This window comes from Balaenoptera ricei, chromosome 8 (genome assembly GCF_028023285.1).
Source record: "Balaenoptera ricei isolate mBalRic1 chromosome 8, mBalRic1.hap2, whole genome shotgun sequence".
Taxonomy (NCBI): Eukaryota; Metazoa; Chordata; class Mammalia; order Artiodactyla; family Balaenopteridae; genus Balaenoptera; species Balaenoptera ricei.
This window is the reverse complement of record NC_082646.1, coordinates 61,254,375-61,281,959: the sequence shown is the minus strand read 5'-3', so window position 1 is coordinate 61,281,959 and position 27,585 is coordinate 61,254,375. Positions and strand designations below refer to the sequence as shown.

At 40.7% G+C, this 27,585-nt stretch overlaps 1 protein-coding gene across 4 annotated transcripts in view; it reads left to right on the top strand.

Annotated features, from left to right (window-relative positions):
* The window catches only part of MRPL48 (mitochondrial ribosomal protein L48), a 49,244-nt gene extending 22,676 nt beyond the window's left edge, over nucleotides 1-26,568 (top strand). For 3 of the 4 annotated variants that reach the window (XM_059929475.1, XM_059929476.1, XM_059929474.1), the window contains 5 exons: nucleotides 211-299; nucleotides 14,559-14,728; nucleotides 24,034-24,136; nucleotides 25,625-25,714; nucleotides 26,263-26,568. In XM_059929475.1, coding sequence (XP_059785458.1) covers nucleotides 211-299; nucleotides 14,559-14,728; nucleotides 24,034-24,136; nucleotides 25,625-25,714; nucleotides 26,263-26,337 — 527 coding nt within the window. In that variant the 3' untranslated portion in view covers nucleotides 26,338-26,568. The remainder of the gene's footprint in view (nucleotides 1-210; nucleotides 300-14,558; nucleotides 14,729-24,033; nucleotides 24,137-25,624; nucleotides 25,715-26,262) is intronic. The other variant, XM_059929477.1, reaches the window with a different exon arrangement.
* The last annotated feature ends 1,017 nt before the right edge of the window (nucleotides 26,569-27,585 follow it).

The window sequence follows — 27,585 nt, the reverse complement described above, 5'->3', positions numbered from 1 at the left end:
TAGATATAGTCCAGGGGCCAAACGGAGAGAAAAATGGGGTAAACCGAGTGTCAGCTCAGGATCAAGAAATAGCTCTGGTTCTTTAAACCAGCAAGAGGCTCACTATCCCCAAATATTCCATTTCACGATGGAGAATTTGTCTCCTCATGTATGATCTATCTGTCCCTGGAGGAGCTTTGAAACAGGTTTGTCTTATTTTCTCTCTTTTAGGTGGCATTCTGCTGAGCATCAGTCGGCACTACAGGTCACAGCCCACGCATGGCATTGGAAGATACAAGCACCTAGTTAAAGCACAAGAGGTAAAAGGGGCAGGGGTCCTTTAGAAAAGGATAGTGTGCAGCTTTTACAAAGACCCCGAAGATCAGATGTGTATAGGTTGGATTACACTGGAGCTAGAAAGGATAGAGGGTTGTCCCTCAGTCCTCTCCAGTTAATTAGTTTGGATATGATCCAGAGTGGAGATGTTTTTGCCAGTTCCTAATCTTGTCCCTAGGCCAGGTTATCACAGTGAAAAGCAAATGATTTGGTTTTATTATTTGTGACACTTAAAGAAAATATCTTCTTAGTACTTAGTTCAATATGGACCTCACAATGGAAATGATATGTTCAGTTCAGTTGAATGAATGGTTTGTGGCACATAGAGGTGGATTAACATTTTCAGCCAAATAGCTGATTTTTTACAGTATTTACAGATTTAAAATATGTATGTGTTTCTTGAATCCATTATCACAGATAACTGGGAGTTATTTCTAAATATTGTAAGATTATTGAGCCTATTTCTTTGGCTCCAGCTGAAGGATTGCTTCTGTGGTGGTTAGATTTTTTGTGCATTTGCAGAGGATTTTGTAGTGGGATGGACACAAAACTGGCTTGAAAGTCAGACAGTCTAGCTTTGAGTCACAATTCTATCACTTCCTGTAAACAGTATAGCTAGGAAGATTTTGCTGTTCTACTTGGAGAGATTTCAACATCGCTTTTGGTTCTTTGGCTTAGTTCGATGCTCCCATGCAACCCCGCACATCTCCCATTGCCTCTCACCCTGGCAGAGGTCCAGCACCACTGCATTTGGGCCTCAGAAGCCACTAAACTTGCCACGTTCTCCTGAGCAACATCCTTATATCAAGGAATTTCATGACAGGAATGTTGCCACACCTGAGGCTTGTATCAGGCACCTTCCCAGCAGGAAACAGCCCTACTAAAATTGTTCCTTTGTGATGAGAAGAGTACTGAATTGGGAACAAGGAAACTTGTGTTCTAGGCTTGGTTCTGCCAGTTATTAGCTTCATGATTTGGGGTAAGTTAACCTAACCTCTTTGGGCATGGCAGGCCCTGAAATTATATGTAAAATGTTTTCTATGTGTGATTTTTCTGGGAAGAGAGTCCATAGCTTTTGTCAGACTCTTCACAAAGTTTGAGAAACTCTGGATTAGAATATCTTCAAGAGTCTTTCAGCTCTGATATCATGTAACTCCATAATGCTATGATACATTTTTCAAACATCTATTATGTGCTAGGTACTGTTGGGGGTGCCTTGCCTATTCAGACTGAGTTGCAATAAAATTTTATAGTATGAATGAACAAGACCTGGTTCATGCTCACAGGGAGCTGATAAACCACTAGAGATAAGACACAAATAATTATGCTCCCAAGCAGAAAGTGACAAGTGCTAAAAGGAAGATACAAAGTGCTATTTAAAATTCAGATGAAGGAGTGATTTACACACTTTCTGAGTTGTGACACCTCAGAGTAAGTTCTTGGAGTTGTTTTATTTTGGGATATCCCTCTTCTAAAAGTCTCACATAAATTTAGCAGGAAATAAAATTAGTTTTGTTTGGGTGTGAGTTTTTTGTTTTTTTAAATTTCTTGGGATCCTCCCTCATAGATAATTTTCTGTATATACCATGCTCTGGCCCAGTCCTTGGCTTGTTATAAAAGGAAGCTTAATGGCATGTCTAATGCCATCTGTCCCATCTTTCTCTCTATCCTCCTCTCCCATCTCATGGATACCATACTCAAATCATCATACTGTTTTGAGACCTCTCACATGCTCTTCTGTCTACTTGGAAGACCTGCTCTCCTTCTTCACTTGGCTAATACATTCTGAACATCTAAATCCCATTGAGGAAGCAGGATGAGGAGGGGAAGAACAAATCTCCCTTTCTGAGAAACCACTGATTGCCTGCACTGGGTTACTTGTCCTACCATGAGCTGCTGCAGTTCCTTGTGCTTCCTCTATTCTAGGACTTGCTGCTCTGTTTTAACCACCTGTTTTGATGACTGTTTCTCCTCCTAGATGATGAGCTTCCTCAGGGTAGAGGCCATGTCTCATATTTTTTCTGTATCCTCAGTGTCCAGCACAAAGCCTGGCATCAAGTAGAGGACAATAAATATTGACTGAGCTGAACCTAAATGTGGTTATTGGAGCTGCCCCGAGGTTTTGTAAATCAGAGCTGGCAAACAACCCATTCTCTGCAAACAGCTGCCTCCAGATGACCTTGGTTGCTTGAAGGGAGTGATGCTCCCTTTTGTTAGGGCTGTAGGCTTTTCTCTGATGTCATTCATTGTTCCAGGGTGGCTAGCACAATAGGGCTGGATAGTGATGGAAGCTGCTAGAGGCTCCTCACTTCCCGCACGGAACAGCACAATGAAAACTTTCATCCGCCAGCTTACAGAGGCTCTGTCCCAAGTCCCTGTCCCTTTTGTACCCCTGGGGAACTGGACTGGAAAAGCTAGAAGTCATCTTTTGGCTTCCTTTCTCTCCCTGAACTTAGAACCTAGAAAAAACAATGAACAGCCATATTCCCATTTTTTCTTCTCTGACTCTCAGGCTGGCTCCTCTACTCTCTTGAGCCTTACATCCCTGAGACAAGAGTTAATTCTCATGCACAAAGTGGCCAACCCTTGTCCCTTTTCTGCTGGTATAATCTCTTCACTCCTCCTTCCAAAGGTCCCACACTCAGCCTTATGACTCCTGAACCTTGGGAAGGAAAAGGCATATCTACCTCACCTCAGCTTTCCTTGCCAATACTGGTTTTATCTCTATCTTGCATGGCCTGGTTTATAACTCTAGGTTGATTCCCATCCCTCTATCCTGTGCCCTTGTCCTTGATGCTTCTCTGAGGAGTTAGTGAGAAGAGAGATGAAAACGAAGCTTCCTCTTGGGTGGCAGCATGGGGGATGATAGCAAACCATTTTTTCTGTATCCTCAGTGGGATTCCGGGTCTCTCAGCACAGACCCAATCTCCTTCTCAGTGATTTCCCATTTTGCACCCTATACTTCAGGCACATTTTCTCATACACCCATTCTGTCTCATGTTTCTGTGTCTTTGTACATGCTCTTTCTTCTTTAAGACATGATACCTTCCTTTTTCTTCTCTCATCATGTAAGACCCACCTTGACTCATGGCAGTGAGGGATCACACTTCAGAGCATATCTGCAGCCATAGCACTGTGTCTCAGTGTGTAATCTCATTATTCCTTCAAGGGCCCTGCATCATTCTGTTAAATTTAAAAGGCTTCAGATTGTTTGGAGTGATTTTTATTTGATAAAAATAAAAAGAATATAGTCCTTCACATTCGTATAGTGCTAGGTCATATCTCCCAAGACCACTTACTTACTTACTTGCACTCAGCTGTTGTTCAGCCTCCAATTTTAGGGTAATAGCAGCCCAAGAATAAAAGCATTGCCAAGAGGAAGATGTGAGAGGATGAAATGGAGACAACATAAATTGCTGTCAGTTTTAGCTGTTATATGTTCTGTTTTTCAGGCTCTGGGGCAAGAGAGTAAGGTTTTTGAACTCAGACAATTTATTTCCTCTTTGTAGAATGGCCACTAGGAATCAAGATACCTTTTCTCTTGGAAACTTCATGCTGTTCTGACTGTTGACATAGAGGAGGTGTTTGTCATTTCTGATACCTACTTATTTTGTTGTAGCACTCATAGATTGATCAGCTCTAACAGCCACAAGTCTGTGAGGAGACTGTGACATCATTCCCAGAAAAATCAGCAGATCAGAATCACTTTGTGGTGATAGTCCTAGCTTCCTAGAAACAGAAAGATTGGTTTTGCTGGCCTGGTGACTGTAGGGCTAGACAAGGATTATAGGACTGGCTTACAGAGAGTTGTTTTAAACTAGCATCCATGTTTTCCCTCAAGTCTGCCTCTTGTAACTCATTGAAAAGAACAACCGTTATTGAGTGTCCGCTATGTGCCAGGCACTGTGCTTTGCACAGATGATGCTGTGGTGAGTGGGACACAGTCTCTTCCTACAAAAAGTGTGAAGTGGCCTGGGAAGGATAGTGCTCAAAAATGTAACTAAAATACACGTGGGAAGTGCTTTGCTAGGGAAATGAACTAAATATCAAGAGAGCAAAGTTAAAGATGCAGTTCTCCCTGAAAGGGTCAGTGGAGGTGTTATAGAGTTCAGCTCAACAAACATCTATTAAATACTACCTGTATTCTTGCACTGAGTATGTAAAGTGAACTGACACTCATCTAGGAGTATGCAGTTGCTTGGGGTAGCTGGAAACACTGGGGCTGTAAAAACTATAAAAGAGTTTCCCAGAGCTTTTCCAGGCACAGAGCGATTCCTGTGAAGACCTGACTTGTAGCCTGTGCCATTAGAGCACCCTGGTCTCCAGCCCACTGGGCTTTCATCCTGCCTCGCCTGTTCTGCTAAATTACAACAGTGTCAGAGTTTTAGAGAGATTCATATTTGATATGAGTAAAAGTAATGATCTCTTTCCATTTTCAAAGTGCTTTCACATCCATTATCTCAGTGCCTCTCAAACCATAGGCCCTTGGAACACTGGTGATCCTAGAATGGAACCTCTCCTCAGGTTTAATAATGGCAATCTTCCACATTTTAGAAAGACAATTAAGTTAGTGGATAGAATTTTCTAAACTTCAAGTTTTTCTCCCATCAGTTTCACTTGATGAAAATAAATGTTAACAGAGAAACTCATATGTTTTCATATTTTTTGAAATGCAGAGAACTCCATTTATATAATATAACCATATTTTCTGCTAGTTAAGTCATTCTTGTTTTATACAATGAAAGCACATTGATGAGTATTTCATGTGTTTCACAAAGGGAAACGTGAGTTTTTTCTTAGGCCCTTTGTAACCAACAGATTTGAAAACCATGCTTTTTGCTTCACCAACTATCCTGTGAGGTAGACTGGGCAGAAAAGGAAACTGAGGAGCGTAGTGATTTCTCTATGACCATATGGCTAGTAAATAACAGAATTAGAACCAGAATTTAATTCAGCTCAACTCAACATTTAATATTGCTGGGCTCTAGGAATAGAGAAATGAATGAGACATAATACTTTCTTATTGAGGTAGTGGTTTGGCTGCCATAAGAGGGAGATCCACTCAATCAAGGGGCTTAAACAAGATAAAGTTTATTTTTCTGTCATATAAAGTATAGGTAGATATTCCCGCCTTTTGTTTTGCAACACTTATCATACTGCTTCTATCTCATAGTCTGAGATGGCTGCTTGCACTTAAGCCTTCATGTCCACATTCCAACCAGCAGGAAGGGGAAAGGGAAAGCAGTATGCGTTAGCTCGTATCCCACTGGCCAGAACTTGGTCACATAACCATACCCAGCTGCAAGACTGGTTGGGAAATGTAATTTTTGTTATAAATGGTCATGTGCCCAGGTAAAATTCAGCAGGTCTGTGGTTAAAGAGAAAAGAGAGAATAGATATTGAGGAAACTGGCAGGCTCTGCATACCTTCCTTAAAGAGAAAGACGGAGATTAAGAGAAATGTTTTAGAATTAGGCAGACCCAAGTTAAAGATTCAGTTCTTATGCTTACTAGTGTATGTCCTTGGGTAAGTTACTTAACTTTACAAGCCACAATTTTCTTGCCTTTAAATAACCATGTTATTTAAATGCTTTGTGAGAAGTAAGTTAAAAAAGAAAGTTTTAAGTACTTAGCACAGTGTCTGAGACATGGAGCCCATAAGTAGTTACTGGTGGTGATAATGATGATGCTGATGATGGCATTAGTCCCTCTTTTTACAATCCTGTAGCACTCTATTTTCCTCCCTCAAAACATGCATCTTCTTATAATTGTTCTATGTATGCCTTTCCCAATAGATTGCAAGTTTCAGCAAGCAGAGACTATGGCTGTCTTATTTACTATCATATCCCCATTGCTAACCCTGGTCTGGCTTATCACTATTGGTTAGAAAATATTTGTTGAATAAATGGATACATGTGATAAGTGATAGTGGTGTATAATGGGGAGGGGGTTGCTCTGGGAACACATAGGAGTAGTACCTAACTCAGCAGGAGGAATGAGGGAAGGCTTCCTGGAAGACCATGAACAGAGTCTTAAAAAATGACTAGGAGGGACTTCCCTTGCGGTCCAGTGGTTAAGATGCCACGCCTCCACTGCAGGGGGCACGGGTTCCATCCCTGATCGGGGAACTAAGATCCCGCACGCTGCGTGGGTGCCGCAAAAAGCAACAACAACAGCAACAAAAAATTACTAGGAGTTAACTCACATTGAGGATGTTGGGTGAAGAGTCAGACTCTGCAGGGAGGGGAAACATTCTGGGCAAAGGTGGAAAGTCATTGATCCTGGAGATGCAGTTGGGAAACTTTTAGCAGTTTGTTAATCCTGGAATCTCAAGTGGGCACTAGAGGATGATGGGACATGAGACTTGAGAAGTAGACAGGTCTAGATCAACTTTTTTTAAAGTTGCCATTTATTGAGGAACTACTATATACCCTTATATGTCACGCAAAAAACCTAGGAGTACTGACCTGATCATTGCACTTTCAGCTGCAGCCACCTGAGGTCATTGCTCTTGGGTTTTAATTGACATGGTGCAGCAAGGTAGCTTGTGTTGAACTTGCCATGGGAGGTGGGCTGCTTGTTATGATTAAATTGAGAGGATTGGTTCTTTTTCTTCTTTTTTCTTTTAAATTAATTAATTAATTTATTTTTGGCTGCATTGGGTCTTCATTGCTGCGCACGGGCTTTCTCTAGTTGCAGCGAGCGGGGGCTGCTCTTCATTGTGGTGCGCGGGCTTCTCATTGCAGTGGCTTCTCTTGTTGCGGAGCACAGGCTCTAGGCGGGTGGTCTTCAGTAGTTGTGGCACGTGGGCTCAGTAGTTGTGGCGCACAGGCTTAGTTGTTCCGCGGTATGTGGGATCTTCCCGGACCAGGGCTCGAACCCGTGTCCCCGGCATGGGCAGGCGGATTCTTCGCCACTGTGCCACCAGGGAAGTCCTGAGAGGACTGGTTCTTTCATGTGTGTCTTCTCTCTCTCTCTTTCTCTGAACTGTAAGCCTCTTTAGAGCTGGGACTGTGTTTTCTCTTTCTTTGGTCTCTTTCCTTAGAATGGTTGAATCAGCACTTTGCACACAGCAGGTGCTTAATAAATGTCTCATTCTGTAAAGCATACCAATAGGATACTAGGAGCATGCTTACTTCCAATTTGCAGTAAAAATAATGTCCTATCTGTGTACATTACTCAATCTTTCTTTAAAGATACCACTTACTGAGCAACTACTATATACCAGACGTGTAACCACTGTGTGCCAGGCTTTAAAAGCATTATTTCATTTTACAGTATTACAAATGGTATGTTTTATTTAATCCTCAGATATGCTGTGGTTATTAAGGACCCTGTTTAATGAATCTAAGACTCATTAAATAACTTGCCCAAGTGGCTAGTAATTTCCAGAGCCATTATTTGAACTGACAGTGGTCCGAATCCATCTAATGTCCATGCTATTTCCATTTCACATAAATTCACTATTTTGAGCTTCACAAGAACCTTAGGTGTTACAGATGAAGACACTGACACCTAGAGAGGTCACTCAGTGTCATGCAGTGACTAAGACAGTACTTGAGCCCAGATTTTCTTTTTTTTTTTTTTCGGCCATGCTGCGCAGCATGCAGGATCTTAGTTCCCCAACCAGGGATCAAACCCGTGCTCCCTGCAGTGGAACCGCGGAGTCTTAACCACTGGACTGCCAGGGAAGTCCCCCAGATTTTCTTTGGCTTCCATCTTAAGTCTAGGGCTCTTTATGCAGCACCAGGCTGAGCCTCTCTGCCATCCCAGTCAGGGTCAGGCCTTCTGTTTGGTGTACATTTCTTGAGTGTGCTACACTGAGTTATAAACATAACCACTTGATTTCTGTGCACCCTACGGCTCATTATGGACTGTTCAGAGTACCATCACCAAATCATTTAAGTCCCCAGGTGTAGCTTTTAAAATTTCCATCAGCAGAATTTCTGGAAGCTGCATATGCTGCAGGCCTGTCAGCTTTTCATTTGAGGATTAAGATGATACAATTTCTTCTCAACTTTCCCACCCTAGAGAATGCCACCTATAGTGATAGGCAGCTACTATTATCACTTTTGCAGAATCTAGAGGAGAGAGCCTGGGTTTGGGGCCACAGACTCAGCTTCTAGCCATGGCTAGACATATAGTGGTTGCCTTTTCCATTTCCTTACTGTTGTAACGTTTAAACAAGTCATTTCCCCTTTCTGGACCTCGACTTCCCCCTTATATAGAATTAGGGGAGGAAGGAAGGAGCAACTAAGTTATCTCTAAGTTACCTTCCAGCTATAACAGTCTGTGATTCTAATCTGAGTCCTTTCTCTATCTGTTCTTTGCCAGCAAAGTTTCCCAGTAGCCTTGGCCAAATAACATCCTTCAGAGGACCTCAGTTTTCTGTCTGTAAAATAGGAGTAATATGGATATTTCTGTACAAAAATGGTTTAGTGATTTATCCCATGGCCCATTTTGGGCATCATATTGTACTTCTACAGGGATCCAAGGATGGCCGCCCTGGGCCAACTCACGGTGAATCCAGGTCAGTCACAGGAGTACCAAAGTTTGATGGTGGACAGTAGTCCATCTTCCCTGCCGTCTTTCTTGTAGCCTCCATTCCTTTCCTGCCTAGCTCTCCTTCATGGGCAGTCAGGGTGGCCTTCCCAAAACACAGCCCTAGTCATGTACATCCCTTGCACAGATATCTTTAATAGCTCCCCATGGCAGTCATGAAGGTCTGAACTCAGGCAGTAGGAATAAAAAGGAGGGGATGAGAAAGATTGAGCAGGTAAAATTATAGGAACTGGTGTCTGAAATCTCATGCACTCAAGCTCTTGCTGGGTATGCTGTGCCCTGGCTCAGAACTGAAATATAATATCACAGTGGACTCCTGATGGTGTGGATTGGTCCAGGCAGATCTAGGCCAACATGGAAAAGCAAGTGAGATGCCAAGAGGGATACTAGAATCAGCTTTCTTCTTTTTGTTCTCCTAAAGTGACACCTTTGAAGAGCCCTGGCAATTTCCCTGGTTAAGAAAAGCCTCCTGCAGGCTTCAAAGAAGCTCCTCCCTTCCCTGCTGGAAAATTTCAGCCACTCCCCTTTGCATTCTGACTTTAGCATTCTTCACAGCTCTGACTGCAGTGCTGTCATGATGAGAAGTCTGGATCGCTGCATTTGGCCTCGGTTATGGTGGGCTCTGCAAGAGAGCCAAACCCCTGCACCTTTTTTTTTTTTTTCACACACACATTTTATTTTTACAAGAGATAAATAGACTGACACCAAGCATTGTACATGGATGACCACAACAAAAGCAACAATGATTGCAATTACCAAACATGAAACACACTCATACTATGTCATAATATTGACATTCAGTCCAGTAGTCCTCCACTGTAACAGCTCCTTTACTTTGCAGTGAAAATTGATTTGTATATTCTTTGCCTCTGAGTCCTTGTGGGATTTTTTTTTTTTAATTCAAACAGAAAGTCACAAAAATTATACTCATCCTCATCAGTTCACTCAGTCCCATGTAATTTTTTTTTTCATCTTGATCTTTTGTTAGCACTTTTATGAGTTCATCAGTTTTTCATTAGAGTTCTGAAAATGCTTATTCATTCAGTTCAGCAGTACAGTCAGTTACCAGAAACCTGTACTTGTCAGAGTCTTTTCCATGAATTTCTTGAAGATGAAACCCTTTTATAGGAACATATTTGCAAAAGCATCAGAGTACACCCAGAACTGTCTGTAAATGACAAAAGACTTAAAAAATGACCACGGTTAAAGATTTGATGAAAGTTCATAATAATGCAGTTGACAAGAAAATTAGTTATTTCTGAGATATACATTTTAAAGTAATAACTAGGATTATGACTTATAACATTATACCAGAAGACATAAGATTTTTAGAAATTTCATGTAATGTCTGAAACATTTATATTAACATATTTCCATACAAATAACCCAATGAAAGTTTAGTATTAGTTGTTTTGTTTGTTTGTTTTTTTTATACTGCAGGTTCTTATTAGTCATCAATTTTATACACATCAGTGTATACATGTCAATCCCAATCGCCCAATTCAGCACACCACGATCCCCACCCCACCGCAGTTTTCCCCCCTTGGTGTCCATATCAAACCCCTGCACCTTGATGGTTGGTTATAGAAGTTGGCTTCTCACTCATAGCAAAGTCTAGGACCCTGGGGTGACTACCACTGTTAAGAACTTTAGTAATGCAGAGGCTTCAGTGGAAAAATTTCTGCATTGGTAGTCAGGAGGTCTGGGTTAGTTCCTAGGATCTGTCCTGTGTGGCTGTGTGACTCTGGGGGACATATTTAATCTCTTTGGGCTTCATATTCTTCCCTGCAAGGGTGAAGAACTGGGAAAAAGTTATCTCTAAATGCCATCCTATTCTAAAATTCTAAAATAGTGATTCACTGCATGTTGTCTCTCTGCTGGGCCCTGTGCTAGATGTGAGGAATATGAAAATGAAAAAATAATAATAAAAGTTAATGTTTATTGAGTGTTTAAATATGTGCCACAGGTTGAATTAACTATATACAGTGTTTTGTTCAGTTCTCAGAATATCCCTGTGAGATCAGGTTTGTCATCAGTTTTACCGGCCTTGTGAAAGGACCATTTCTTGGTCCTCCCTCTGTTTCCCCAGATTGGGCCCCTGCTCTCTTAGACTGACCTGGAGAGCATTGATGTGAGAGAACCACTCTAGGTGCTCTGCTAGGAACACCTCTGCTGTGGCAGTAACTAGGCTGTTGGCTGTTAGATAGGGGTGAGTTAAGACATGTAAATAGATCCCCACCCCATTTTTTTCTTTAAAAAAAATTTCTACCAAATAGCAAGATTTATTCTAAATCTCCAATAATTAGGACAGTGTGGTATTAGCTCAAGAATAGACAAATAGCCCAATGGAGCAGGATAAAGAATATAGAAACAGATCCAGGTATCTCTGAACATTTATTATATGACATAAGTGACACTGCATTGCAATGGTGCTGGGGTACTTGGGTCAATTGGATTGAATAGTCATGTGAAAAAAACTGACTTGACTCCTATTTCACACTGTACACAAAAATCACTTAAAATGATTGTAGATCTAAATGTAAATATTAAAATAATCAAACTTCTAAAAGGTAACATATAAGAATATCCTCATGATCTTAAGGTAAGCAAAGATTTCTTAAACAGGACACAAAAGTCACTATAAATATAAAAGAAAAAAATGAGTAAATTGGACTACATTAAAAATAAGAATTTTTGCTCATCAAAATGCACCATTAAAAAGTGAAAAAGGATGACACAGGGAGGAAGAAGATATTTGCAACATGTACGTTTAACAAAGGATCATGTCTAGAATATAGAAGGAACCTCTGCAAATCAGTAAGAGAAAGGAAGGCAACCCAATCTAAAAAATGGGCAAAATACTTGAATAGGCAGGTTATAAAAGAGAATATCCAAATGGCCAGTGGACATATGGGAACACGCTCAGGTTCAGTAGACTTAAAGGAAATGCAAGTTAAAGTCTCAATGCATTACCACTTCATACCAACCAGAATGGCTAAAAGAAACCAACCAGAAAACCTGACTATACTAAGTTTTGCAAGTATTGGCAAGAATGTAGAGCAACTAGAACTTTCGTGTACTGCTGGTGGGAGTCTAAATTGGAAACCACTTTGAAAAACAGAGAACTTATTAAAGATGAACCTCTACATTGTCTGTAACTCAGTAGTTCAAGTTCTGGGTATATCCCCAATAGAAATACATACATATGTTCACTGAAAGATACATGCAAAAACATTGGTAGCAGTACTGTTCATAATGGCTCCACACTGGAAACAACTCTAATTTCCACCTACTGTAAAAAGGGTAAATAAACTATAACATATTCATATAATAGACTTACTGCGACAATGAGAAGGAAAGAATTCCTGTTTCACCTAAAACATGATGAATCTTACAAACATAATGAGTTAAAGAAGCTGGACACAAAAGAGAACATAGTATATTATTCCATTTTCACAAATTTAGAAAAAAGGCAAAATAAGCATATGGTATTAGAAGTCAGAATAGGGGTCACCAATTTGGGGGTGCTGGTAGTGGTCTGTTTCTTGTTCAAGATACTGTTTATACAGGTATTTTCACTTTGAAAATTCATTGAGCTGTGTACTTATTTATGCATTTTTAGTATGAATATTGTAAAAACATTTTTACTAAAAAATTTTTAAAAGCAAGGTAGATTTTAAGATTCTAACTTTGAATTGATAAAAGATTCATATTATTAAAAATTCAAAAAATATAGAAGGGAAATAGTTAAAAAGTCTACTTCCCATCCCTGTGCCCCAGCCATACAGTTCCCTCCCTCATAGGCAGCCAATGGTATTAGTATTTTTGTGTATCCTTCCAGAGTTATTTTTTTGATATGCAAACAAATAAATATGTAAGTAATTAAACACACACATCTGTTCTCCCCCACCCACCCTTTGTATATGTATGGCAGTATTCTGAAAACATTATTCTACAGTCTGCTTTTATCATTTAATTTATCTTAAAAACCTTTCTGTATCAGTACATAAGGAAGTTCCTTATGTCTTCTTACAGCTGCATAATGTACTATTGAATGGATGTGCCATGTTTTATTTAACAAGTTCCCCTCCTGATGGGCATTTAGGTTAAATTATTTCTGGTTGAGAAGCTTTCTTGATCCTGATCTATGTTGTGTTACATATCTGTTTTCCCAGGGCTCATACTTTTTACAGCAGTTTGCACAGGTTGATATGTAGTGAAGCAATACTTTATATGAAAGAGAAAGGTAGAAATAAAATAATTTGTCTGCCTCTAAGTTTTTAAAAGGAAGGCTGTCTAAATAATTGGACTGCAGAATTTCAAAGCTAGGAGGGCTGGAAGAGAAGTAATTCTGCACTTTCTTGTGATTGATTTCTTTAAGATTCCGATGAAAGTTAAGATTCTCTCCTTAGAAAAAATGTGCACACATGTAAAATTTTGCATATAAGTTTTGGGGTTGACACACCCCTTGAAATTCCTTTATGGATTCTAGATTAAGAATCTGTTGGGAGGGCTTCCCTAGTGGCACAGAGGTTAAGAATCCGCCTGCCAATGCAGGGGACACGGGTTCAAGCCCTGGTCCGGGAAGATCCCACATACCACGGAGCAACTAAGCCCAAGCGCCACAACTACTGAGCCTGCACTCTAGAGCCCGTGAGTGGCAACTACTGAGCCCGCCTGCGCGCATAGAGCCGGTGCTCGGCTACATGAGAAGCCACCGCGATGAGAAGGAGCCCGCGCACCGCAGCAAAGAGTAGCCCCCACTCTCCGGAACTAGAGAAAGCCCGTGCGCAGCAACGAAGACCCAACACAGCCAAAAATAAGTGAATAAATAAATAAATTTATTAAAAAAAAAAAAAGAATCTGTTGGGAATTCCCTGGCGGTCCAGTGGTTAGGACTCTGTGCTCTCACTGCCAAGGGCCCAGGTTCAATCCCTGGTCAGGGAACTAAGATCTCACAAGCTGCGCGGCATGGCCAAAAAAAAAAAAAAAAAAATCCTCAAGAATCTGTTATCTAGCATAACCCCATTAATATAAAAATTGAGGGCTTCCCTGGTGGTGCAGTGGTTGAGAATCTGCCTGCCAATGCAGGGGACACGGGTTCGAACCCTGGCCTGGGAAGATCCCACATGCTGCGGAGCAGCTGGGCCCGTGAGCCACAACTACTGAGCCTGCTAGTCTGGAGCCTGTGCTCCGCAACAAGAGAGGCCGCAATAGTGAGAGGCCCACGCACCGCGATGAGGAGTGGCCCCCGCTTGCCGCAACTAGAGAGATTCCTCGCACAGAAACGAAGACCTAACACAGCCAAAAACTAATTAATTAATTAATTTTAAAAAAAATCCTTAAAAAAAAAAAAATTGGGAAACTGAGGGCCAGATTTGGAAGGTGAGTCTCAAAACTAGTTAATGGCAGAAGACAGTCACATGTATTTATGTTAAATAATGCCAGCAATATTCCCTCTCCTTTCATTGACTGTTGCTACAGCCCAGAGTGTCAAGGGAGGCTGCCCATTCCTTACCAGGAAAAGTTCAATTTATAGGTAGGGTAACCTGAGAGAAAAATGGTAAACAAATTTAATTGAAAGATTGATTTTTTTAATGTATATATATATCAAGACGGTATGGTTAGAATTTCTTGTACAATACTTTGATTTAGTTTCTTTCTCTTTTGTTTCCTGTTCAGCCCAGGAAGAAGAGGGGAAAAGTGGAAGTGAGACCCATTAACTTGGGGACAGATTATGAATATGGGGTTTTAAACATTCACCTGACTGCATATGATATGGCCCTGGCAGAGAGTTATGCCCAATATGTTCACAACCTCTGCAACCATCTCTCCATTAAAGTCGAGGAAAGGTATGAAAGATGCCTTTGCATGGGATGTTCTTGGTGTGGGTAGTATGCTCTGCTTTATTATTGTTAAATGAAGTTTTGAGATATAATTTACATGTAGTAAAATTCACTCTTTTTAGGTATATAGTTTGCCACAATCAAAATATAGAACAAGTCCATTAAGTTCTTAAAACAAAAAGTTCCTGGGTGCCCAAGGTGTAGTCAATTTCCTCTCTCTTTCCTCTCAAGTCCCTGGCAACCACTGATTGATTTTCTGTCCCTATTGTTTTAAGTTCTCCAGAATATCATATAAATGGAATCATACAGTATGTAGCTGTTTGTTTCTGGCCTCTTTCACTTAGCATAATGGGTTTAAGATTCATCTGGGGTTTTGCAAATATTCTGTTGCTGAATAGTATTGCATTAAATGGTGAACCTTAATTGGTTTATGCATTCACCAATTGATATACATTTGGATTGTTTCTAGTTTATTGGTAATTATGAATAAAGCTGCCATAAGCTTTCTCATACCAGTTTTGTAGGGGCATGTGTCTTCCTTCCTCTTCAATAACTACCTAAGCCTGGGATTGTTGGGTTGTATGGTGAATGTATGTTTAACTTTATAAGAAACTGCCAAACTCTTTCCAGAGTGGCTGTCCTATTTTGTATTCCCACCATCAGTATATGAGAGTTTCAATAACTCCTTACCCTGGTCAGCACTTGGTTTGTCACATTTTTTTAAAGCTATTCTAGGAGATATATGGTGGCATTTCATAGTGGCTTTATTTTCTTCTTCTTCTTCTTTCTTTTTTTTTTTTTTTTTTTGGCTGCACTGCGCAGATTGTGGGATCTTAGTTACCTGACCAGGGATTGAACCACTGCCACGGCAGTGAAAGCGCCGAGTCCTAACCACTGGACCACCAGGGAATTCCCCATACAACACTATCTTGATTACAGTAGCTTGATTACTGAAAAAGCAACTTTGTTCTCTATTCAAAATTATTTTGGCTATTTTAGGTCCCTGGGTTTTTCATTAAAATTTTAGAATTAGCTTGTTGATTTCTACAGAAAAGAGCCTGATGGAATTTTGGTGGGGTGTGTTGAATCTGAGGATCAATTTGAGGAGAATTGACATCTATTTTGAGTCCTCTGATCCATTAACATGGTATATCTCCCCATTTATATAGATATTCTTCCCCTCCTCTGCTTTTTACATACTCTTTGGGTTTGCTGGAAAACGTAGGGGAGGAGAACTAACATTTACTGACTAGCTATGCCAAACTAGACACTTTACATATCTTATCTCAATGTTTGAGAAAGTGTGGGATGCCCTGTGGTTTGCCTTAGATAACATTAAATCACATGGTGAGAAATTTCTTCCCTTTTTAATTCTTTTTAAACCTAATTATGTCAAGGAGAGATTCTTCGTGTTGTGCTGGTATGTCCTTAACACCGCTGAAGTACTTCCTAATCTTTATAAGAAAGAGGGGACCTCAGGCTCAGAGTCTTTGGCAAGCACCACCATCTAGCTAGAATTTTATAACATTGTTTTGTTTTCACTCTATTTATTTTTAGCTTACCTTCTATTTATGTCAACTGATACTTGTTTTTCTATTTATTGTAGTGATATAAAGTCAGGCTTATTGAGGTATAATTTATGTTAGTAAAATTCACCCTTTTAGTGAACAGTTTCTGTGAGTTTTGACAAATGCATGCAGTAGAATAAATACCATCATAATCAGGATATAGAACATTTTCATCATCCCAAGATGATGAAAATCCCTCCCTTTGTAGTCAATCCCTTGTCCCACCCCCAGTCCCTGCAACTATTGATTTATTTTATGTCCTTGTAGTTTTGCCTTTTCCAAAATGTCATATAAATGGAATCATACAGTATTTTTCCATTTGAGTCTGGCTTCTTTCACTTAGCATAATGTATTTGAGATTCATCCATGTTGTTGCCTGTGTTAACTAGTTTGTTCCTTTTTGTTGCTGAGTAGCATTTCATTGAATGGATGTACCACAGTTTGTTTATTCATTTGAAGGACATTTGTGTTGTTTCCAGTTTCGGGCAGTTACAAATAGAGCTACTATAAACATGTACAGGTGTTTGTGAGAACAGAAGTTTTCATTTCTCTAGGAGTGTGATTGCTGGGTCAAATGGTAAGAGTGGTGTATTTTTATTTTTATTTAGTTTTAAAATAAATTTATTTATTTATTTATTTATTTATTGGCCGTGTTGGGTCTTCGTCGCTGCACAGGGGCTTTCTCTAGTTGCGGTGAGCAGGGACTACTCTTTGTTGTGGTGAGTGGGCTTCTCCTTGTGGTGGCTTCTCTTGCTGCGGAGCATGGGCTGTAGGTGTGCGGGCTTCAGTAGCTGTGGCGTGCAGGTTCAGTAGTTGTGGTGCGCATGCTCAGTAGTTGTGGCGCACGGGCTTAGTTGCTCTGCAGCATGTGGGATCTTCCTGGACCAGGGCTCGAACCCGGGTCCCCTGCATTGACAGTCAGATTCTTAACCACTGCACCACCAGGGAAGTCCTGTACTTTTAAATGTGTAAGAAACTGCCAAGCTGTTTTCCACAGTGGCCATACCACTTTTCACTCTAACCAGCAACATGAGTTCCAGTTGTTCCACATCTCAAGTTTCTTTTTTTTTTAATTAATTAATTAATTAATTAATTAATTTATGGCTGTGTTGGGTCTTCGTTTCTGTACGAGGGCTTTCTCTAGTTGCGGCAAGCGGGGGCCACTCTTCATCGCAGTGCGCTGGCCTCTCATTATCGCGGCCTCTCTTGTTGCGGAGCACAGGCTCCAGACGCACAGGCTCAGTAGTTGTGGCTCACGGGCCTAGTTGCTCTGCGGCATGTGGGATCTTCCCAGACCAGGGCTCGAACCCATGTCCCCTGCATTGGCAGGCAGATTCTCAACCACTGCGCCACCAGGGAAGCCCTCAAGTTTCTTTTTAAAATTAATTTTTAAGTGAGTTGATTTAAAGAAAAATATTTAATAAATAATAGTTTGGGTGGTTGGTTTGCCATTGTAGCAAGGTAATACGTGGCATCATATGTGGATATGGCAAAAATTTTACTTTCTTACTCACTAGATATAGTATATTCCCATTTTATAGATGAGTAAACCAAGGCTCTGAAAGGCCAAAATTCACAGAACCAGTAAGTTGCCTGGATTTAACCCAGTTCTCCCTGACTCCAGTATTTTTAACTATATAGTATTTTATTTTAAGTCCTTAAGCAAAATTTGAACTTTTAAACCTTTATTACTTAGAGTATAACTGTGCTAAATGTGCTCCTTAGAAGACTGGATAATCAGCTGTGACTTTAGCTCTCACAGCTGATAGTACTTCAATTGTTTTAGGCCTAAAGATGTGCTTTATCTTTTTCTGATGCCCCAGAGACTTGGTTGCTCTTTCAGCACTTGACACATACCTCTGTCATGTCACTTAGTGCTCTGGGCTGTAATGATCTATTCATGTGCCAGCTCCCTTCCCCCCTGACTAAATGGGGACTTGTGTTCTTCTTCATTTCTTTAGTACCTAGCATAAAGCCTGCCACATGGGGAACATTAAGCCATTCTTGAAAGAATGACAGGTTCTTGAATATGACTACACAATCCAGTTGTGTAGTATACATTTCCTAAAGTTTAATGAAAGTGCTTTTAAGTACTTAATTAAAGAACTGCTGGTTGAGCCTCTTCTTGCTCTGTGGTAGGCATTGGACTAGGCATTCTGACTGGAGGATACAAAGGTAAATGCCCGATTTCAAGGAGAGTATGTGTGATGTGTGTGTGCACACATACACACACCAAAAAAAAATAATTATAACATAATGTGGAAGTGATAAGTGAAAGATAAAGTTTAATATCAGTTCAAGGAGGCAGAGTAGCATAATAATTTAGAGCAATGCTTCTCAAAATACCACTCTGCGAAGATATTAGGAGCTTATGCCAAAATGTACATTAACGCTTTGCTTCCTTCATCAAGAAACTCTTGCTATTGAAAACAAAATGTTGATTGAATTAAAGTGTGTTTACTGACTGTTTCATGCTTCTTATCTTGTCTTGAACTGATAACAAGCAGTTTGCTTACCAGCAGCTTGTCTTTGGATCAACTTTGAGTAACAAGTGGTTAAGAGTAAAAGCTCTGGAATCAAACTGTCTGCATTTAAATCCTAGTTCTACCAGTTATTAGCAATATGACCTTGAGAAATTCTGAACCTCAGTTTCTTTGTCTTCATAATGGGGATGATAATTTTCCTATTTCTTTGAGTTCTGAAAATTAAATAAGAAAATATATAATAGCACTTAACGTTATAAACACTCTGTAAAAATATTATTGTTATTAGTAATTAATGAGATGTTTTTCAGCTGGCAGGGGTTAGGGGTAGCATCTCAGACGTGGTGGTGGCAAAGAGGCATTAAATGCCATTTACAGAATGTTATCATACCTACAGTGGATCAGCTCCTTGGAATAGTGTTTTAAATTTTCAGAAGGACTTTTAAAAATATTTTGTTTTTAATACCCTACTGTGAAAAGCTCTGGCTGCATTTGAGTAAAGGCAGGCAAGCAGTAACATTTGTTGAGCACCTACTATCCTAACAGCCAGCCACTCTGCTAAATACGTTTTTTGTATATTATTTTACTTAATTCATACAAGCACCTTGCCATAGTGGATCAAAGCATTGATTCTGGAGCCAGACTGCTTAGGTTTTGCTCTTGTTCTGCTACATTCTTACTGTGTGACATTGGGCAGTTTCCTTAACCTCTTTGTGTCTTGGTTTCCTCATTTGTAAAATGAGGTTAATAAAAGTACCTATCTAATAAAGCTACTGTGAAAATTAAGGGAGTTAATATATTTAAAATGCTTACAACTAAGTCCAGAAACTGTTGGCTGCTATTATTATTGTTGTTATTATTATTATTAATATAATAAAAGCTTGCCTATAGTCATAAGTGGCAAGGTCTGGATTTGAACCCACTTCTTTTCCTCCAAATTCGTAATTCCCTCTAACTGGTCCTCCACACTGCTTTTGGTGTAATCTTACTAGAATGGAAATATGATCATGTCGCTCTCATGCTTAAATTCCTTCCATGGCCTCCCATTCCTTTAGGATCAAAATAAAAGTTTCTCACATACCTTGCTAGGTGCTCCATGGCCTGGGCTTGCCTCTCTCACCTTAACTCACACTTCTCTCTCCCTCTCCTTCTATCTCCAGTTACACTGACTTTGTTTTTTGTCCTTTCCCACCTCAGGACCTTTGCATGTGCTCTCTAAAGCCTAGAATACTCTTTCCCCTTCAGCTAATCAACCCCTATTTTTTTCTTAGGCTTTATTTTAAATGTCACTTCTTCAGAGAACCTCATTAAGTTAGGTCTTTATGTTATATATTTAGGAGAAGTAAAGGGTATATTCTTCCCTGGTGGCGCATTGGTTAAGAATCCGCCTGCCAATGCAGGGGACACGGGTTCAAGCCCTGGTCCAGGAAGATCCCACATGCCGCAGAGCAACTGAGCCCATGTGCCACAACTACTGAGCCTGTGCTCTAGAGCCCGTGAGCCACAACTACTTAGCCTGCGTGGCACAGCTACTGAAGCCCATGCACCTAGAGCCTGTGCTCTGCAACAAGAGAAGCCACCGCAATGAGAAACCCGCGCACCACAACGAAGAGTAGCCCCCACTCGCTGCAACTAGAGAAAGCCCGCGCGCAGCAATGAAGACCCAACACAGCCAAAAATAAATAAGTAAAATAAATAAATTTATTTTTTTAAAAAAAGGTATATAACTTCCTTTTCAAAATGCTCATTCCTTACCCTCATAATTACTTGACTATTATTAGACTCTAAGATATGTAAGGCAGGGATTGTTTCTGTCTTCATCAGCAGTCACGCTAAGACCTTGCCCAGTACCTGACACATAGTAGGCACTGAATGAATATTTGTTGACTTGGATTGAGTTCCAATAGGCAAGAACATGAATTCTAGGTTAACAGAATGAATGACGTGCTGCTTTTTGCCTCTTTCCTGGTTCTTTGCTCCAAATAGTAGAGCATAAAGAGATGTTCATTTTTAGCAATTCACTTCTCTGCACTGATTGAGGTTTTCAGACCATCATATCAGGCATTCTTACTGCCCAGCTTTTCAGAGATAAAATGATTTTCTTTTCTTCTGATTTTCATTTTATCTTGATCCATTTTTCCTTTAGTAGTTGGGGGTAGGGCCCTGACCTTGAGATGGAATTGAGCAGGGGAGCTGTGTGCTAGCTTTTGTTCTATAAATGGTTTGCCTTGCTGCAGCTGCAGCTCACCCAGAAGATGAGAGGGAGGGGCCTCTCCTGTGGGTCCTTTAATTTGCCTGCATCCCTTGCTGAGCAGGTGTCTGGAGAGATGGAAATCTTACTCATCTGGGAGCAGTTTCCAAGCCTGAAGCTGACCCAGCTCCTGTTCTCTGTGGAGAGTAAAAGCATCATTCATCATCATTCTCTGTAAGGCTGCTCTTTCCTTTTTTTTTTTTTAATCCACTTACATTCTTTAAAATGGAGGTATAACTTATATATAGTAGAGTCCACAGATTCTAAGTTCCCTAGGATCCCAGCAGGGTCCCTTGGGTCCTATCTCAGCAGTACTCTTAAAAGCTAGCACTATTTTGTCATGTTAGGTTGACTTTTGAAATTCAACTACTTCATTTCTTCCCTTCTGTTTTTTTGTTTTTAAATATTTATTTATTTATTTATTTATTTATTTATTTATTTTGGCTGTGCTGGGTCTTAGTTGCGGCATGCGGGATCTTCACTGCGGCCTGTGGGATCTTTTTTTAGTTGCAGCGTGCGGACTTCTTAGTTGCGGCATGCGAACTCTTAGTTGCAGCACACATGCGGGATCTAGTTCCCCAACCAGGGATCAAACCCGGGCCCCCTGCATTGGGAGCGTGGAGTCTTACCCACTGGACCACCAGGGAAGTCCCTTCCCTTCTGTTTTTACTATCTGATCATCCAAGTAATGTTTATTGCAGAAAATTTGGGAAGTACAGAAAAGAGTAGATACTAAAGAAAAAGATACCTATACTCTTACTACTCAAAGGCCTATTCTACTTTGAAATGACTAGAGTTCTCAGTATTTTTTTTTATCGAACTATGTCTGGTTTTTCTGTTGGTTCTCTTCGAGGGCCTCATGCCTCCTTACTTTTGTAGAATGCCATTTTTTGGAATGGCAAACATCTATGTTCATTCTTTACATCTTGATAAAGCCCTACCTCACCTATGAAGCCTTCCCCAAGCTCTCCCCCTTCTCTCCCTCTTGTCCCTGTAACGTTTGGTACATACCTATATTGCCTTTGTCTTCCTGTAGTGCGGATGTTTGTGTACATACCTGTCTCTCCAAAACACTCTTAGCAAGCTCCTTGAAAGCATAGACTGCATAGTGCCCACCAGACTGCCTAGGACAGAACAGGATCTCAGTAAATGTTTGTTGAAAGAGTGAATGAATGAATAAACAAATCAATGGAATCTTGTAAGTGTTGAAGAATAAAATGCATGTTTAGTGGCAAGAATGAACAATTCTCACTTTATTCAGTCTTATCTGTGGAATGTCAAAAAGGAAAAAGAGCATTTTAGAGTGCTGTTTACTTTTCTGAAAGCTTTTACATAATTACCTTATTTGATTTTCCATAACAAGTCTATGAATGCATCCCAATTTTTTTTTTTTTTGGCTGCACCACGTAGCATTCAGGATCTTAGTTCCCCGACCAGGGATCGAACCCATGCTCCCTGCAGTGGAAGCATGGAGTTTTAACCACCGGACTGCCAGGGAAGTCCCCAATTTTTTTATATAAGGAAGTTATTACCAAAGGTAAATTTGAAGAGATTGTGCTATAAAATGGAAGGGGATGTTATTTAGGGAGGCTATCTGGAAGTTTGCAGTACCTGGCATTTACTCACTGTTTATAAGGGCAAGGAAATTGGCATTTGTAGGCACAGTATGCCTGGCAAATTACTTATGTAATCTTAGTTAATTATTGCTACAACCCTATGAACTAGGTATTATTATCTTCATTTAATAGCTGAAGAAACTAAGACTCAGAGAGCTGAATTAGTTTGTCCAAGGTCAAATAGGTAGTAAGTGGCAAAGCCAACATTTAAATCCAGTACTGACTCTCATGTTTCTAATCCATTTTCCGTTACGCCAAACTTCTTTTAGTAGCAGTCTGTAGAGGGCCATGCTCCTTATTCTTAATTGATGAAGCTTTGTGTGGCATGAAAATTCAGCAATCCTACTGTTGTTATTATTATTCCATTTATCTTCAGTTTGAGGAATTTTTGATAAGATGAACACAACACTAATACCATATTTCTGTGTAGCCATCAGTCCTATCTCATCACCATATCTGATTCTCACAATAGTCTATTGATATAAACCTAGATTATAATCCCCTTTATACATGGAGAAACTGAGGCCCAGAGTGGGAAGGGACTTGCCTAAGTAAATATTGCTAATAAGTGACAGGGCCAAGACTTGACCCCAAGTCCAGCACTCTTTACTGTGGCATGTAGATCTGCTGAAGCTGATTGTAGTGAGCAGAGACTCTACAACAATGGTTCTCAACCTGGGGACGTTTAACAATGTCTGGAGATAATTTTGATTGTTATCACTTCGGGGGTACTACTGGCACTTTCTGGGTGTAGAGGTTAGGGATGCATACTCCAGCCCCCACAACAAGAATTACCTGTTCTAAAGGGTCAGTAGTGCTGATGTTGAGAAATCCTGCTCTAGAACTGGAGCAGGGGACTTCCCTGGCAGTCCAGTGGTTAAGACTCCGCGCTTCCATCGCAGGGGGCACAGGTTCGATCCCTGGTCGGGAACTAAGATCCCACATGCCACACAACACGGGCAAAAAATTTAAAAATAAAATAAAAATAGAACTGGAGCAGGATTGGGTTTCGTGCCTCGTTTCTTCAGAAGAGGTGAAATACCCAAGGTTAGCCTCCAAAGTGTACCTAGTGATGAGCTTGATTCTTTTAGAACTGGCTATTCTTTAGTAGCAGTAAATACTTAGTAATCACCAGGTTTTATTCAGAGTGTTATATTAGGCATGACTGGGGATGCAGAAAAGTATTAGACATGGTCTGTCCCCTCACGGAGTTTAGAGATTTCTGGAGGAGGCATAAGAGGATCTGGTTACTTTGCCCCTGGCTGAAGATAAACAGCCTTAGATTGCAGGAGCTACTGCATGCAGTAGTGGCTGTAGTCAGGGACTACCCTGACTGAAGTGGTGCTGCTGGCTTAAGGGAACCCTCCCAATAGCTGACTCTTCCTTCCCACAGTTATGCGTTGCCCACCAAAACCGTGGAGGTGTTGCAGTTGCAGGACCAAGGCAGCAAAATGCTCCTGGACTCAGTTCTCACCACCCATGAGCGAGTGGTTCAGGTAGGTACTCTGGGAGAAATTTGAAATGTATTTGCCTCTCCTGGTTCTTTTCTCTATCCCGATCTCTTGGTTGAGCTTCAAACCTGCTATCCAGTTGTCTACCGGGTTTCTCCACTAAGATGTTCCACAGGTGCTCTCACTCAGTGTATACAAAACTAATTGTAGAGGGACTGATGTTTTTTTCCTGTAATCCTCCACCTTTGAGCTTAATGCTTGACCCTTCTTTGCCCTTGGGTATCCATTCATTCTCCAAATTCAGTGGCTTCTACCCCTTAAAATCTTTCAGATCCATCCACTTTGCTTTACGCTCATATCAATGTGATCATGTCATTTTCCCGCCTAGAACCCCTCAGTGGCTCCCCTTTCGCTCTGTACCCATTAGCAGTCACTCCTCTTTCCCCATCCCCCCAGGTCCTGGCAACCACTAATCTGCTTTCCACTTCTATGGTTTTATCTCTTCTAGGCACTTCTTCAAATGGAATTGTATAAAATATGGCCTTTAATATCTAGCTTCTTTCACTTAGCATAATGTTTTCAAGGTTCATCCATGTTGTAGCATGTATCAGTATTTCATTCCTTTTTACTGCCAAGTAATATTCCAATGTATGGACATCACCCCTTTTTGATCCACTCAAGAAACATATCAGGAAGGTAACCAGAGGGATGTTAAGGTAGTAACACCCTAAATCTATGTTAAATTTTTAAATAATTGAAGTACTTACAATCTTGGTTCTTTAAATATTATCAGGAATAAATTATTTGAGCTACATTTTATGACAGCTCTAACTTGCCACTGAGGCTCACAGGATAAAGTTTGAACTCTTTTGATTAGCACCTAAGTGCCTTCATGTTACTCCTCCTGCTTTTCTTCTTCACACCCCCTTTCATTCGGGCCACACATGGCACTAGTTTTAATTCCCTAGTACTGTGCTATTCCTCCACGTTTTACCGAATATTGCTTCCTCTGCCTTAAAAAAAACTCCACACTACTGTTGAATTCTCCCGATTTACTCCTGTATTTCAAGACTCTAACCAGATGTTACCTCTTTTGGAAGCTTTTTCTGACCCTCCTGATTGTTAGGTAGGTGTTTCTCTTGTGGGGTCCTACAGCCCCCTGCATGCCCTTCTACCACATATCTGATTTAACTCTGGATTTTCAGCACAGGGTCTGACAACAACAGGTCCTGGTCTATGTGGGTAAACCTGAGTTGATTCAGAAAGTCATCCTGGACTTGACTTCTTGATCCATTTATGACATTCATTGCCTACAAGAGCAGATATTGGCCATGACCATCTTAGTAACCAGAAAACTTGGCAGATCAGCAAGAGAAATCCTGGAAAGTCTGGGCTCCAAAACCAGCTCTGGGTGTTAATCCTTCACCCAAAGGCCCTCTAGCTCTGCTGGAGCTGACATTTCAGCCCTTGCCATGTCTGCCCAATCACCTAGGTTTCAGTGCCTCTCTTAGAGCATCTTCTTTCCTTTTGCAGATCAGCGGTTTGAGTGCTACATTTGCAGAGATTTTCTTGGAAATAATCCAAAGCAATCTTCCTGAAGGAGTCAAACTGTCAGTGAGGGAGGTAGGTGCTAATTTGAGAAGAGGCCCGCTGGTGGGCTCAAAATATGGAATAGAAAATCTGGACTGGCTGGCTTTAGAAACAGAAAGACATGTGAATAATTTAGCCCAGATAATAATAATCAGGAAAGGTGTGCAGGCTGCTTTACCGTGATCATTATTCTGGCTTTTCCAGTGCATCAGGGATGATGCTTTATAGACCATGGAAGTTGAACTCCATCACAGCATCCTGATGTTAGGGGTGAGCCCATTACACCCACAAATTCCCTCCCTTGAGGCAGTTGTATAGCAGAAAGAACATGATTTACGATCACATACAGTGTAATTAAACAGAACACAAATAGGGAAATGTACTTAAGGCAGGGAGAAAGTCCAATTCAACTTTGAATCCTTGATACCTAATATAAGTCTGGTACATAGTAGCTACGCAGTAAAAGTTAGTTGAATCTAAATCATTTTCTACAGAGCTGGCTGATGGATCCTTTTCTGATGCTGGGCATATCTGAGTAACTCTGTAGTAATTCCCTCTTATCTTCTTTTTCTTCTCCTCAGCACACTGAAGAAGACTTCAAAGGAAGGTTCAAAGCTCGGCCAGAACTGGAAGAACTGCTAGCCAAGTTGAACTAGCTCACTGCAGACCCTTTCATGCCAGCACTGGTGATACTGAGTGGCAACGGGAAGAGCTTCCTGGGTGGCCAAAGTTAAGCAGGAGACCCTGACCCTCAATATCATAAGTACCCATCTCTACAACCAGGAGTGCCTCCTCTCCTCTGTGGAGGAGTGCTTGCCGATTGTCACCACTTTCCTTTGAGCCAACCCTAGGTATCTTCCATCTAATAAAAATCTGCTGTTGATGGATGTGTGTGTATGTGAGAAGTCAGTCCATCCTGTCGAGTATATTTAACTAAGGGATTCAATTTCTCTTTGCCTGGTGCTTTAGCACATAAGCATGTCCCCCTTCAGTATTTCTCCAATTAGAGTGAACTCATCCTTTAAATCAACCTGGCATGGAGTCCCTTTAGTGAAGCAGACAATCATTAGTAAACTCTCTGTGGATAGAAGGCATAGGGAGGGAGATTTTGTATATGAAAAAACCCTCCAGATAGGATCAGGGTCTGTCCATAAGTGAAAAAAAAGTACCTTGTGGGGTAGTGAGTGACCTGTCACAAGTATGCAGGTAGATGTTACATAACTGCAAATTAGGGTTGCCTGGAATGAGTTTAAGCAAAGAATTAAAGGTTGATCTTGGTCACGTGTCAGAAAACTACTACTTGTGAGCCAAATCCCAACAACTGTCTATGTGCTTTTTAAAAATAACTTATTGAGGTGAAATTCACATGTCACAAAATGAACCATTTAAAAGTGAATAATTCAGTGGTATTTAATGCATTTGCAGTGTTGTGCAACCTCTATCCAGTTCCAAAACCCCATTGCCTGTTTTTGTAAATAAAGGTTTATTGGAACAGAGCCCTGCTCATTCATTTACACATTGTCTGTGGCTGCTTTTATGCTACAATGGCAGAGTTGAGTGGCTGTGACAGAGACTGTTAAGCTAAAACATTTTTACATGGTCCTTTATAAAAATAGTTTGTCAAACCCTGATCCAAGTCATTGGTTCTCAAACTTAAGCATACATCAGAATCACCTGCAAGGCTTTTTTTAAAATTTATTTATTTATTTATTTATGGCTATGTTGGGTCTTCATTGCTGCACGGGCTTTCTCTAGTTGTGCTGAGTGGAGACTACTCTTCATTGAGGTGTGCAGGTTTCTCATTGCGGTGGCTTGTCTTGTTGCGGAGTATGGGCTCTAGGTGCACGGGCTTCACTAGTTGTGGCACATGGGCTTCAGTAGTTGTGGCTCGCGGGCTTTAGAGT